Genomic DNA, 14,470 nt, shown 5'->3' with positions numbered 1-14,470 from the left:
TATTAATTTTGCATTAATATATTTGATTTATTTTGAAAAAATAATAAGTTAAAAAAATGTGTTTATCAATTGAAAGTGTATTGTTGAAAGAAATACATAGTACATATGACAGAAAATAAGTTTTGTATGAATAAATTGTATTTGTATAACTCATCTAATAAAGTTTTGCTCTTATCACATTTCATATTGAATTTTTTATTTTTTGACCCTTTGACTGGTGGTATTTTTTAAAGATGGCCGTACACCAAGAAGGGAGATTTTTTGTTTTGTTCCATTAATTACACTTGGGTTGCTAAAGTGGATATGCTATAAATTACAAAAAAATTACTAGTTTTTTAATTAACCCTTTTAGCCCCAAGCATATTGGGCAGATCACATCACATAACGCCAGAGTTATTGGTGCGGGTTTCCCATCACGTGCCGAGGCATAGCTGCTGGGTATGTTGCAGTAGCGCCAGAGCAATTTTATGAATCATGACACACATAGATATAAACCGTTCTCATTTCGCTAAATGTTATGATATAATAATGATTTTGGTCTCATTTTTCCGTTATTAATAGGAGAACAATGGCAAGTAATGGAATTTATGAAAAGTTGATCTGCTAAAATTGTATACCTTTAAAAGTAGATACTTTTTTCATTTTTTGTGTGTGTAAATTAAAGGCTCGAAAATGCCTGAAAAAATATTTACTCAACAAACCTCTGTATTATAGTGTAATATATATAATTGATAAAGACCTATGAAAATTTGGTAAAATAATACTAACAATTTACAGATTTATGTATTTAAGTAAACAAAGTACAAAACTGACTTTTACCATAAAAATGCATGTGTCGTAAGATAAAAAATTTTAGTGCGTATTGTTGTTTTGTTTGAATATTATATGAATGTCTATACAATGCTACTTGCTATAGTACATTTTACATAAAATGCATAAATCAGTGCTAATTGTATTGATATCAGTCAATAAATTGTGTACTGCATGAAAATGTTGAGAACCTAAATAAAGGTTGGCGCTAAAAGGGTTAAATATTATTTTATATTTAGAAACTTTTAAATTAACATTATTGATTTTTTTATGATCAATAGTTATTGTTGGTTCTCTTTTATGTATACATAATTAGGAAAGGCATAAAAAGTATGCTGTCAGTTCAGTAGTGTGTACACATGCAGCTTTAGAAGTTTTTAGTAAGAAAAGAAAGCAGTCATGCAGTGCAACATTACACTTGAATCAGCAGAAATAAAAAAACTGAGAAGATACGCTACTGCACTCTAGAGAGCACAATCAGATACCTATAATACAAGTAGACTGCAGATAATTCCGTACTGCAGAATAGACTGTACGAATGCGTAATAAACCAGTTTTAGTAGATCAAATATTAATATATTACAAAGTTTTTAAAAAATAAAAATTTGTTTCCTTAACTTACTTCTTATATACTGGATATCTATACTATGTGTAGTAACCCTGTACAGTTAATTCCAAACTATATCTTTGAAACGAGTTTCTACTGATATTTGAGACTAAATACGTTACAAATTATCAACTTAATAATGTGTGGAACATCTAAGATACCCAGTTGTTCAGTATCATAAAAAGTGTATTTTTAGTGTAAACCAATAAGCATTTGTCATTGTGCTTAGTTTCATGTGTAGTGGTTTATTAAAAATTTTACATCTGAACTTTTGTAAAACTTATCTTTCTGGTCAAGAAAGGGCAAAATATATTTTCATTTTTTATAAGTACTGTACATTTGTTATTATTACTTTTAATGTTTATATTTGTTTTATTAAAAGATGGACATTTTTACTGCTAGAATTTATTTATGTATAGTTTTTAATAATGAATTTTTAGCAACATTCATTGTACATTGGTTATCGCAAGATGACCAGATCAAGCAACGTCAAGCGTCGCTGTTACTTGGATGGGTAACCGCTGAATGATCTTGTCCTTGCAAGTGGTCTGCCTGCCCAGCAATTGGTGGTGTTTCAGAAGTCACCTTTAAGCCGTTAGTCTCCAGATTAAGTGTTAGAGAGGGCTTTTTAGCCTTAACTTTGCCTGGTAAAATAAGACATCTTTACTTTACTTTAAAAATAAGATACAGGCAAAATTTTTAAATAGTGCTCAACACCTAAAAAAAATTATTATTTTGGTAATGCCTAAGTAAAAATTTCTGGTATTCCTCAGACACAGAAACATTTTGGTCTCGTGCCAAAACGGTTAAATAGTTGATTCAAAACTCTCAAGCCTTAACCCTAGATTTTAATCCCTAGCCAGTATTGTTTATCACATTACTTCAGGATAGGTTCAAATGATTCCATATATATATATCAATAGAAATTTGTATATAAATATATTCTTGTATTTAATAGAAATTACAAACTGTATTTGGAGGTGAGCTGAATCTTTCCACTCATTGAGTCCCCATCAACAGCCTGCCCATGACAGTTCAGTTGGCTATGTCTAGTCCAAGATTCTGTAGTCATGTTAAACTTAGTAAGATTGTCTCCAGTTAGATCCACTACTTTGGTAAATGATAATAAATCTTCATTAATTGTGTATGATTCTGTACTGTAATATTGAAACAAATACTTCGGAGCAGTTGTGTCATTTGACAAAATGCTTCCTTGAAACGCCTTTAATATCACCTCTCTAAAACATTTAATTAAATCATTCTAAATTTTATATAAGATGAATTCTTTCCACAAGTTTTAGTATATCTGGATAAAGTTTCATCACCAGAATCCATTGGAAACTTCAATAATAATCTAGTTTTTTAGTCTGGATGATGACACCTTTGACCCTTAGTACGTATTGTGATCTGGTGACACCACAAAGACATGTAATATGCAAGTAAGAACAGCCTCATAATGTCTGACAATCTTATGTGGCAGATATCCAATACATCACATTATCTAACCACTATACATTAATCTCCATGAGACATTTTTTAGAACTCAAATTAGACACATAAAACCATATTACAGTTCATAAATACATCAGCTGTTTATACAAGTACATCAGCTGAAGCCATGACTGTATGTCCATCAGTATGTACACTACAAAAAATAACATAATAATACGAAAACTATGTGAAATGTCAATGACCAGTTTATTTTAAGAAAACATGAAGATCTAAAATTTACTTCTAAAGTTAAAAACACTGCAAATAAATAAATGTCAATTTATCATAGAACAGCGCTTGTCCGACTCATACTTGCACTCAAAGGCTTAAGGAGGACTTTGGGAGCTCTGAGAATACTAAAAAATTCACTACGGCATTATACACCAATGACTCATAACATTTTTAGTTGAGAACTTACCAGATATCACCAAATCCCTATTTAGCTGGAACATACGTTTTAACAGTTTTATTACCGATTTAATTGAATATTGAAGTGGTAAAAAGTATTTTATAATTATTACATATGAGTCACATCAGTTCCATGAATCACGCAGTCATTTCTCGTGTACAGCATGACTCACCTGTAACTCAAGACATGCGCAGTTGTTTCTCTTGTTCACACCAATTTCAGCTGATGCCATTATCTACTACGCTATTGCATCAGCCTCCAAGATACAGGGTAGATCTTAATGATTGTCAAGTTTTGGAGCTTTATTCAAAAAATTCAATATTGTTCTTATTGAATAACAGTAGTTTGCAGCATTAAGTCTCGGGTTCTGCCAATTTCATATAACTATGACCTACACTACTTCCAGACACCAAAGTCCATCATCTTCTTAACTCTGGTGAACCATGTGGCACCGTTGACTCATATCACAATACAAAAACAATTATCAAATTTAACAATATAGAAAATGTGTTAAATAAAACCAATACACCATTACACAATTTTTATGTGGGTAAAAATTATACAAAGATTGTGATTTTAACTTGTATAGTTATAACACAAAACATGTCCATGTAAGTCAATGGTGTTGAATTTAAAAGAATCATATTGTAATTTCTTTTTAAATGAAAATAGATCACTTTTAATGGAAATTAATAATTTGCTACACTATTGTCACATAATGTATATATTTATTAATAATTAGGAAATAAATGTCCAATTTATAGTTAATATTCTAAAGGAAATGAAATTTTAAATATTTTAATGTTTCTAATTGTATTAATGATTGGTAAGTTTACCTTAGTAACCAGTAATATACAAAAAATATGTTGATTTTAAAACTGAATATTGAACAATGCTGATTGTGGTTTGAATAAAATTAATTATGATATTGTTAAAATATTGAGTTCATCCTGTTCACTGCGGTCCCGCACTCCACTCAAAAGAGTAGAGATGTATTTATTAAATTTCTCTCCAAGTTTCTGGATATTTTCCTCTCCATTGATAGAAATGTGTTGCATTTTTGAAAAAACATTTGCTGAAACCAATCAAACAAGGTTTTAGTATTTTGTTTAACATAAAAGTAACTCTGAAAATTAGATTGGAGTATATTGTTTACAATATTAATAAAACCCTTTCTTCAAACAGTGATTATCTTAAAATCCTTTTTGAACATGTATTAACAAACAGATTAATTGATAATTGTGAATATTAATACCAATTCTGATAATAGGCAGATGTTTCTCAGTGATAGTAGGATTAAAAGTTTGGGTCTACTTTCGGTGAGGCCAGTGACATCATACTTCTGTCTCTCAGGGTAAAAGTCTGACATATTCTATCTTGATTATTACTTCAACTGTTAATACTGCCTTGAATACATAAAAGGAGTTAAGATCTGTTAAATTTTTCCAAGAGTGTAAAGTTAGTTTAAAAGTTCACCTTATATCTCAGGCAGGGATTAAGTTGTTTACTATTTATAAATATCAAGTCCTTCCACTCTCTATATATAAAATATTGTAAAAAAAACTATACTATTTGATAGCTTGACATTTTATATCTTTTTGTTTGATTTCCTTTATTCCAAGAAAGGAATCATTATTTTGGCTCACACTACACCAATATTATTACTTGGTCAATATAAGTACAATAAGAAGAAATTTAAATTTATCTTCAAATAGTATTGTTTAGTGTTTTTCAAAAGATAGGGGTTCCATTGAAGAAATGTTAGTTGCTCCTCCTGTACTTGCCAACAATTCTATTCGAGGAATCTACTGAACATTTCCCACCAAAAGCTTCTGATTTTATTTACATTAATTTGAATATGTAATTACTTATTAACTATCTTAAAATTGATTTATATGTTGATAACTGGTCATACATTCATTGGTTGTATCACTTTAAAATAGATATTTAATTTAATAATTAGTTAATATATTTTTAACAGTTTGTTACCACTGATTATAATTGAGAAAACAGTTATTTAGTTATATTTAATTACTTTAAATTTTGATTAGGCTCTGTTTTTATTTAGCTTATTTTTATTTATTTATTTTGTAAAATAGCTACAGGAATATTATCCCAAAACAGCTATATTGACAATAAAAATTAATAATAATAATTAACAATATAATATATAAGTACAAACACGAAAAGACTTAATTACAAAATCAATTATTATTTTTTATTTGGCTGAGTGACAATTAACTGTTTCTATTACAGCACAAGAAAAATACAAATATGATACAATACATAATAATAATTATAAAACTTTAACAAAACTCTGTTACTACCTTAAGTTTAAAAAATAATATTTAGCTTTAAATTATTATTAAATATATCCAATTCATTTGTATACATGTTTATCAACCTAATACCTTTAAAAAATTAAAAGTTATAAAACTGCACTGTATGACAACATGGTGTAAAAAAACCAAGGAGGGTCTCAGATTAGTTCTTGGAACATGCAGAAAAACCTTTCCAATAAAAAATAGCTATCAACTAAATGTAAAATTTTATAAAAGTATAAAATAATAGATCGGTCTCTTCTTGTTAACAAAGTTTCAAAAGAAAAAAATCTTCTTAAGAGAATACACTTTTAATGAGATCTTTTCGGGGACTAAAGTTATTATCTCAGTTTATTGGATTTGAATATCAATTCAAATTATGTTCAACCCACCCATTGGTGATGGACCTAGCCTGTCCTTGATAACTTGACGTTTACTATTTTATACCAATTTGATTTTGGGCCCCGATATCAATATTATGGCGAGGGGTTTCACTGCACCTAACAATTAACTGTCTAATAAGGTCGATTATCATAGTACATAATATCACAGCACCCAATGAAATGTACAGGAGTAGCACGGCACCTACAGTAACGTCCGAGAGTTTTATAGCGCCTAATATCACAGCACCTAATGAAATGTAAAGGAGTAGCACGGCACCTACAGTAACGTCCGAGAGTTTTATAGCGCCTAATGAAATGTACAGCAGTAGCACGGCACCTACAGTAAAGTCCGAGAGTTTTATAGCGCCTAATATCACAGCACCTAAAAGTGGTGGGGGTCATTAGAGGGGTAGTATGCCATCACTGTGAGTGGGCAACTGGCCATCGAATAGTTGCACGGTGAGGGAGTATGTTATTGAATTTGTTGTTGACATGTGCTGGGGGGTTGTAACAAGCACATGCACATGGGTGGAATGAAGGTGGTAAACACTGCCACAAGATATGTTATTATATTGTAAAAATAAATGTAAAATATAAAATAAGTCTTGTATTCTAAATTTTTTGTACAAAATAGATGACATTATTTTATCATGGAATACAGTTCATTTTTGCAAAAACAGCTTTTTTCTGTTGTTTGACTGCTTTGAATAAAGAATTTTACTGTTAAATTTACCTTACAATTTAGAGAAACTGTGATAAACACTGTTTATGTACCCTAAACTGAATCAATTTGAAGTAATTGAAGTCACACCTATTATGGAGGTTACAATAGATCAGATATTTCTGTATGGCATTTTAACACACTTTTGATCTTATGTTATTTATTTAAACATTTAATTTCATATACTAATCATGACCTGCCTCCAACTTCAAAGTCAAACCACCAGGAAGGATGACGAACAAGACAAAAGTTTCCAACTAATAATGCCTAGTTTATATTATTCTTTGACCATGTTGATTTTATAAATTTTCAACTCTAATTTCAGAGAGTTGGTTAAATAAATAAGCCTATTCCAATCATATTAAAATATAATTTTGTCCAATTCTTTAATTTTCATTTTTAAGAAATTTACATTAAGGATTCCTGGAACAAATTTTTACTAAACATTTTCGATAAAACATTAATCTGTTATTAATTAATCCTTTGGCTAGCAGGCAACCTTTGGCTCTACCTCTGAATAATATATAAATATAAGGCTAAATGGTAGAAGAAAAAATATATATTCCCTATGCAACATACAATTATACTGAACTTACATAGTGATGAAACTCGAATTTCATTGTTCTTGACATTTTCTATCAGCAGACAATTCTTACTGCTTAACAAACTATTTTGATTCACAAAAGATTCAAAATAGTAGTCAAGTTTGCTTGAGGCATCAGGAACAGATAAATCACACACAAATACAATTCCATTAGCATCTTTATATATGGCTGGCCAGAAGCTTTCAAACCTACAAGAAAATTTGAACACACAGGTTATGTGAAACTAATGACTTATAACAAAAGGTAAATGTAAAATAGCACTTAATATATACATTGTGTGTACACATGTTAAAGGGGTTGAATATAACTCATTTTCTTGGCTTCAGCCGAGTTCAACATAAAACAAAATAGTGCAAGTTTACTGTACATGAAGTTCAAAGCTTGTCCACTGCTGTGATAAATGCCTGAATTTGTACATTGATTATGTAGAAAAGTAGTATTTTAGTCCCTCTTTGTATGTTTTTCTTATACTTGGTTTTTTTATCTTCCCAAACTTTCTTTACTTTCTGAATAGCCCTCGTATTATCATATTGCAAAAGGACTTTATGATGAAATCAATATAGAATGGAAGATTTAAGTAATTAACTGATGTCTGCAATAGTACTAGGTTTCTAACGTTATAAAACAATACATAATAACTCTAATAACTGACTGACTAATAAACATTGAAAATTATACACTCCCAACAAATTCAGATTTGGAACTTAGACTGAAACCACTGTAAAAATACACTTTGACCACATCTTAATGAGAAGTTACTTTTAGAAGGTTTAATATATAAAAATTAATCTAAGAAATAAATGCATTAGACACTCTGGAATTTCTATAAATTCCAAAATAATGAAAGAAACTGCAATGAATCTGTGATTTTCAATGCATGATGCTTAAGGTGTCTACTTTATGGAATAATGTATAAAATATATGTATTACAATGTGTATGAGTTTTATTGAAGAAAATAAAAATTTAGTATACCAGTCCAAATGTTTTATTTTCCTTAAAATGTCAGGTAAATGGTCAATTTCGGTTATGATTTCTACAACTATGCAATAGATCTACTGGATATCTCAATTAGAATCCATATAATTTAATATTTTACTCCAGAAATGTTTGCAAGAATATAAACCAAAGAAACACTGTTATTTTATAAGCTAAGTTTTGCATGTAAAGGATGTACAAAAGCATTGTATCTACAAAAAGTTAGAGAGATTAATGTCAAACGATGAAGAGATAACTGGCTTACATTAGGTATATATATAGTATTATATTAAACATACTCCAAGGCTAACGAAAGACAGAGAAAATGTATGAGCACAAATTCTCATTGCTCTAAATGTTTTGCTGCCTACAGTAATTAATTTATCTAGAAATACCTACTTCAAATCTCCACTGCAGTCCCACAACTCTACATCAGTTTTGAAACCTCCATTGTTTATATTTGAATTTTGTGTTTCAAACTCAACAATTCTAACACCTTGTGTTGGTCTATATTCACCACCAACATTTTCTGTACTGTCTGATAGGAAGTTTGCTATAGTTGTTTTTCCACTCTGTAACAAATAATACTTTAGATGTAATTATTGTCATAAACATTGGATGTATTTCAAGCATCCAGGAGAATAACTCAGTCAATACAGTTTTGTAAACATTACGGGATAGCTAATTCAAACTTCTTTCCTTAATTTTTGACCTATCATGTAATTCCATTTTGTTTATACATGAGTAGAGGATTGTAATTCATAAACAGGTTAACAAATTTAAAAAAAAAACATTCTCAACAGATTCCTTCCCTGGATTAAATAATAATACTATAAAACAGTATACAAAATATGATTTCTGTGTGTGAAGGTTGTTTATCACCATTAGATATTTCATTTTTATTGCATTCTTGCATTTAATTAATGGTTTAAAATAATAACAAAATTACTGGTGAGATCCTAGATGAAAATTATTTCAAAGCTAGCTCATTAGCTGTTTATCTGAAAATACACAAACACACATATTGTACAGGTTTGCTGCATTAATTTACACACATTGTAAGGGAAGGAGAGCTTAAAATACAGTAATATTTTAATATACACATATATTATCAAAACATTTTTAACCTCCCTAACTCAATAGTGCATAGCTTTTTACTCTGGTTTTTTTCTCAAAATTGTATAACAAAATGGCATGTGTTATTTTATTAACACTTAGAACAATTTTAATGATTAATGTTTGCCCCATGGTAATTCTGAATTTAATTCTTTATCTGTTAATAATGCATAAAAAGAAAGAATTCAAGCATAAACAGTAAAGGTTTGTTTTTTCAATTTCAAAACATAAAAATTTAATGATAAAATTTTGTTTCTGCGAGGTAAGTAATAACATTTAAAAAATTAATATTAATAATAAGTACTATTCCTTTAAAGATAGTAGAATACTTATTTAAAATACAAAAATACCAGAAGATATTCATCTTATTTAATTTTTGGCTTTTAAATAAAAGCATAACAAGTATTGAGAGACTTGATTGAGAGACTTGATTTAAATTGTAACATAACAATTTATATTTTGTTGGAGAGGCTAATTTACCTCCATACAAAAATTTCTTTCAAGAGTTGAATTTCCAAAGAACAATAGCAGACTGTGGGTAGACTTGGTTTCTGCCCAAATTCAGTCATACGTCTCCCAAAATACAATGTTAGTCTCCATTTTAGAACTTCACTCGAGAAAAAAATTAAACAGAAAACTATAAATTAATAAATGCTTTCAAGACTTCATAACAAAGAGGAATAAATTTATTTATTTATTACTTTAAAGGTACATGGTTTACACCAAGTTTCCTATATTGATGACTTTTATGTGATAATTACATATTCTGCTCTTAGGAAACAGACAATTGGTTTATAGTTTGTCAGGTTATACCAAGAAATATGGCATTTAGACCTGATAAAACAAAAAACTTGCTTGAAAGTTCTGGAATTAGTGATATAATGTGAGGATCAAGACAGGTTACAGGAGTCCTTTTGTGTATCTTTCAATTAGTAGTGTCATTTTTTAGAGTTTCATTTACGAGTGTCACAATTTGCAGGTTTTTGGAAAACGATTATTATAAAAACTGTAACTAACCTTGCTTCTTTTAGTGTCTTGTGTGTTCTCTCTTTTGGTCTTAAACATCACTTATCAAAATTGGTTGATATAACTTCAAAATTAGCATTATTTTACATTAATGCCACTTAAAGGTCAATTAATAAAAAATTAAATTACTTTCCATTTCAAAATGGCAGCATTTAAAAGTTTTCAGAGTTAAATATCTTGAAAATCATCAATTCTGCAACAAAATTGCAAGAATAGGGTTTTGTTGGAAATGTAATTATAAATCCAACAATGTACATCTCATTGGACAATGCACAAGGAAGTGAGGCAATCCTTTTTAATTATTGATTTTGAAAGGACAAAAAAAATGTATTTTTACATACCCTAATTGGCCTTACGTAATTCCTGAAAACAGAGGAAAATGCCTTAAAATAACATCTTTTCAACCTGAAAAAGTATGAAACTTTCTTTAGATCTTTATATAATAAATGCTGATACAAGTTTTAAATATGAAAGTTGGTAAAATATTATTCAAACAATTTTAATCAAACAAATTAAAACATTAACTTCACTTTAATAAAGTAAATGTTGTTTTAATTCCACAATGAACACAATTAAATTATATGGAGATAAAAATTATGTTGCTAAGAAACAGTACATAATGCAAACACACCTGTTCTTAATTCATTATAACTCCATGTTAGGCCAACTTTAACAGGAAAGGGAATTCTACTTCAAAGAGATAAAAGGATAATGACAGACTGACAATCCTTCCATATAGCATAAATATTATCATCACACAGGATCAGAGATGTTGCACAATTACACAATAATGGATTAATATAGCTTTAACTTGAGACTAAATTTAGTTGGGTATTGAGAGAGATAAATGAGAACTTACATGAATAAATATAAATTCTTCTTGTGTAGTAAAAACCTTATAAATCAAGTATACAAAAACTAACTACACCTACAAATATAAAAGTTCAATAACTGTAAATTCAACAATAGTCTGTCAATTTAAACTTCAATACATGTGAGTTTATTACAATTAACTTAAGTGTTCCTTCCAAATAATACATGTATGACAAGATTTATCCACAGCTACAGTGTATAATAAGCAGCCATCATAATAATACAATCATCAAACCAAATTATCGATTAGAAATACCTAAACTATGGAATACTAAGAATTTTAATGACACCTATTTACAATTATTACCACCTCTTTATAATGTATTACATTACAATATTGCTTCAAATTAATCCAAACAAAATAAAATCATTTCAGTTGAACCTGAGTAATAGCCCCGAATACAAAGGCGAAAAACAAGTGTTGTTTGTGTGTCAAGCTGTCAGATATGTTTCAAAACACTAAGAAGTAAGGCAAGTTTTATACTGTTTTGTTTACTAAATTTCATAAATAAACATAAATAGTTTTTAATTTATCAATAAACTGTTACTTAAGAAAAACACAGCTTAACTATGATTTGAAATACCAATAACATCATTTGGTTAGACATTTTGGTAGTTTCAGAAAATCAATGATTCAATTGACATATTGGCCACTTATTATACTACAGCCTTGATCCACTAATAATCTTATACAGATAAAGAAGTTGTAACTTAGTTACTATTTTTAAACAAGATTAAATTTTTTAGGAACACGTCCAATACAGTTTTACTTCCTTAGAGCATGGCATATGTCTACACCATTTCCTTATTTTGCAAATATTCCAATTAGATAATTATTCCAAAATGACTTTATTAATATTTGGTCTAAATAATATGTTAAGCAACTGTTAGGAAATATTATTAGGAAACTGTGTACAACTTACAAATTCAGATTGTTTTGGTTACCAATGTTTCATTTTGACATTGCAGGACAAAAAAGATATGAAGTCATTCTTAACTTACCTTACAAGGGCCTATAAGTACTATTTTTAAGTGAAACATTAAAGAAATTAAGATTTATAGGTAGTTTGTTATATATTTAAAATTATAAGCTAGGTTTTAGTATAATTTGATATAGCTTTGTATCTGTTTATATAAATAATTCCACAATCATCTTCTATTAAACACAGTTCTTTACTCAACTGACTTTTATACCCACTAATTGTTGTAAAAATAATACAAAAATATTTTATTTTAAGGATCAAGGATACTATTACTATTGCTGTAAATAATCAAAATGGTGTAACTGATTTATAAACTGAAGGTTGTCATGGCAACCAGTTGCCTATGTTTATCATTGTTACAGCTGTTTACTACTTTCGTGTTAGGGACATAGAGTGTTAATTTTTTATTTCAGTTTTTATTTTAATCTCATTTAAAGCCTCAGCGTCAGCTATGCCGGCTTCGAAGTGCACTGGTTTTTTTTTATTAAAGTACAAAGTACATGATTGGACCGCCCCGGGATTTGACCCCGTGATCTCTCGGTTAGAGAGCCGAGACTATAACCATTTGTCTACGGAGGAGGACTATTTCAGTTTTATACCATAAAAGCAGTTACGACATACACGTTTATTTTTCTCTGGAAAATAATGTAATTACTTGTTTGATTTGTATTTTTTTTTATTTGTTAAAGTGTGATGAATTAATCATTTAAAGTCAGTGAGTTAATTTAGTTTCAATTGTGAACATTCCTTTGTTTCATATATTCCTTAATTTTTTTTAGGTTAAGAACTTGTTTGTTTTGTCTTTCTTCCATTATAGAACAGAATGATCATGATCATGATAACATTTCCTCTTTGAGAATAACTCTAACGTATTGGAATTAAATCAGTACAAATCATCGGATAAATATATTTTTGATAATGAATCAGATAATTGGTAAATATTTAAGTCAAGAAACACTAAAATAAATATTAATTTTTCACCAGACCATGAACTGAAGCGTTATTGTTTAAGTAAAGTTACAAGAACAAAGAAATAATTACTCCATTCAACTTAGTAATAGCTATTTATTACTATCCTCTAACAAATAAAATTCGACGGATGAAGGTATAGTCACTATAACTACCCAATAAAAGAGTTAAAGCCAACCCAAAATTCCTGCAAGGAATGAAATTACGATTGATTGCAGAGTGATTTAAACTAATAATTTACTTAACACTATCAACATTTGTCAATAGTATGACATAACCTATAAACTCAGTTTCTCAACTTTTGTGTCAATCTAACAATTAATCAATCAATCATAGTTTACGATAATGAAATATCAGTGTACAATTATTTACCTTTATTGTTGTAAATGACGAATCTAAGCACTCCACATTTTCACGAATAAACATAGTTATCTGCTTTATCCCGTGCGGCGGACCCACAGTTATCTGCTTTATCCCGTGCGGCGGACCCACTGGACGGGCATCGTAACGTTACCGGGCGTTACACTTTTTCATGAGTGACTCCGAGCCGCAACCTGATATAAGACGTTGTCACGTCAAAATCCTTATGATGATCAAAGACTGGGCACAATATAAAGTAAAGCTGAATACTCGTACAAGAGTCTTAAAAGACAGAATTAAACCTTTTCCATTATCATCTCCTAACGCTAACCAGAAAATAGTCAAAGAACTTACCAACTTGAACATCAGTTGCCATACTTATCAGTTACAGCAAGAACGTGCATATAAGATTGTATTAAAGAACATGCATTACTCTACTTCTATTGAAGACCTAAATAGCGATCGAAGAAAACGGCCATAATGAATAAATGTGCTCAATGTAATAAATAGAGGAACAAAACACCATTGTCTCTGTTTTTTACTGATTAGGTGCCTTGCAATGGTAGTTTAGTAGAGTTTCATTTAACCACGTATTTAAAAGAAGGAAGTTGTTCAATGTAAACGTTGCCAATATTATGGACATACTAAGTCATACTGTCAAAATATATTTCTTTATGCTAAAGTTCCCAGGATCATGATACACAGGTTTGGAATAAACCTTTAACAGTAACCTATTCTTGCGTTTTGTGCTCTGGTGAGCATCCGGCTAACTACAAAGGTTGTACCGTTTATAAAGAAATATAAAACAAACAATTCCCTC

General features: G+C 29.4%; 1 protein-coding gene across 2 annotated transcripts; it reads right to left on the bottom strand.

Moving 5' to 3' along the window:
• Positions 1 to 3,843: 3,843 nt before the first annotated feature.
• LOC124360484 (intraflagellar transport protein 22 homolog) lies at positions 3,844 to 12,612 on the bottom strand. 2 transcript variants are annotated; one of them, XM_046814151.1, is made up of 5 exons: positions 12,341 to 12,612; positions 10,457 to 10,658; positions 8,723 to 8,895; positions 7,339 to 7,535; positions 3,844 to 4,392 (listed from the first exon to the last, which is right to left on the bottom strand). In XM_046814151.1, the coding sequence occupies exons 2-5, from the start codon at positions 10,502 to 10,504 to the stop codon at positions 4,238 to 4,240; spliced, it is 573 nt and encodes a 190-aa protein (XP_046670107.1). In that variant the 5' UTR covers positions 10,505 to 10,658; positions 12,341 to 12,612; the 3' UTR covers positions 3,844 to 4,237. The 2 variants fall into 2 exon arrangements, with proteins under 2 accessions (XP_046670107.1, XP_046670108.1); XM_046814152.1 differs by lacking the exon at positions 10,457 to 10,658 and having other exon boundaries at positions 12,341 to 12,611.
• Between the last annotated feature and the right edge of the window lie 1,858 nt (positions 12,613 to 14,470).

This window comes from Homalodisca vitripennis, chromosome 4 (assembly GCF_021130785.1).
Source record: "Homalodisca vitripennis isolate AUS2020 chromosome 4, UT_GWSS_2.1, whole genome shotgun sequence".
In the NCBI taxonomy this organism is placed as follows: domain Eukaryota; kingdom Metazoa; phylum Arthropoda; class Insecta; order Hemiptera; family Cicadellidae; genus Homalodisca; species Homalodisca vitripennis.
Note: the sequence above shows the minus strand (reverse complement) of the source record. Positions and strands in the feature narration are given on the sequence as shown.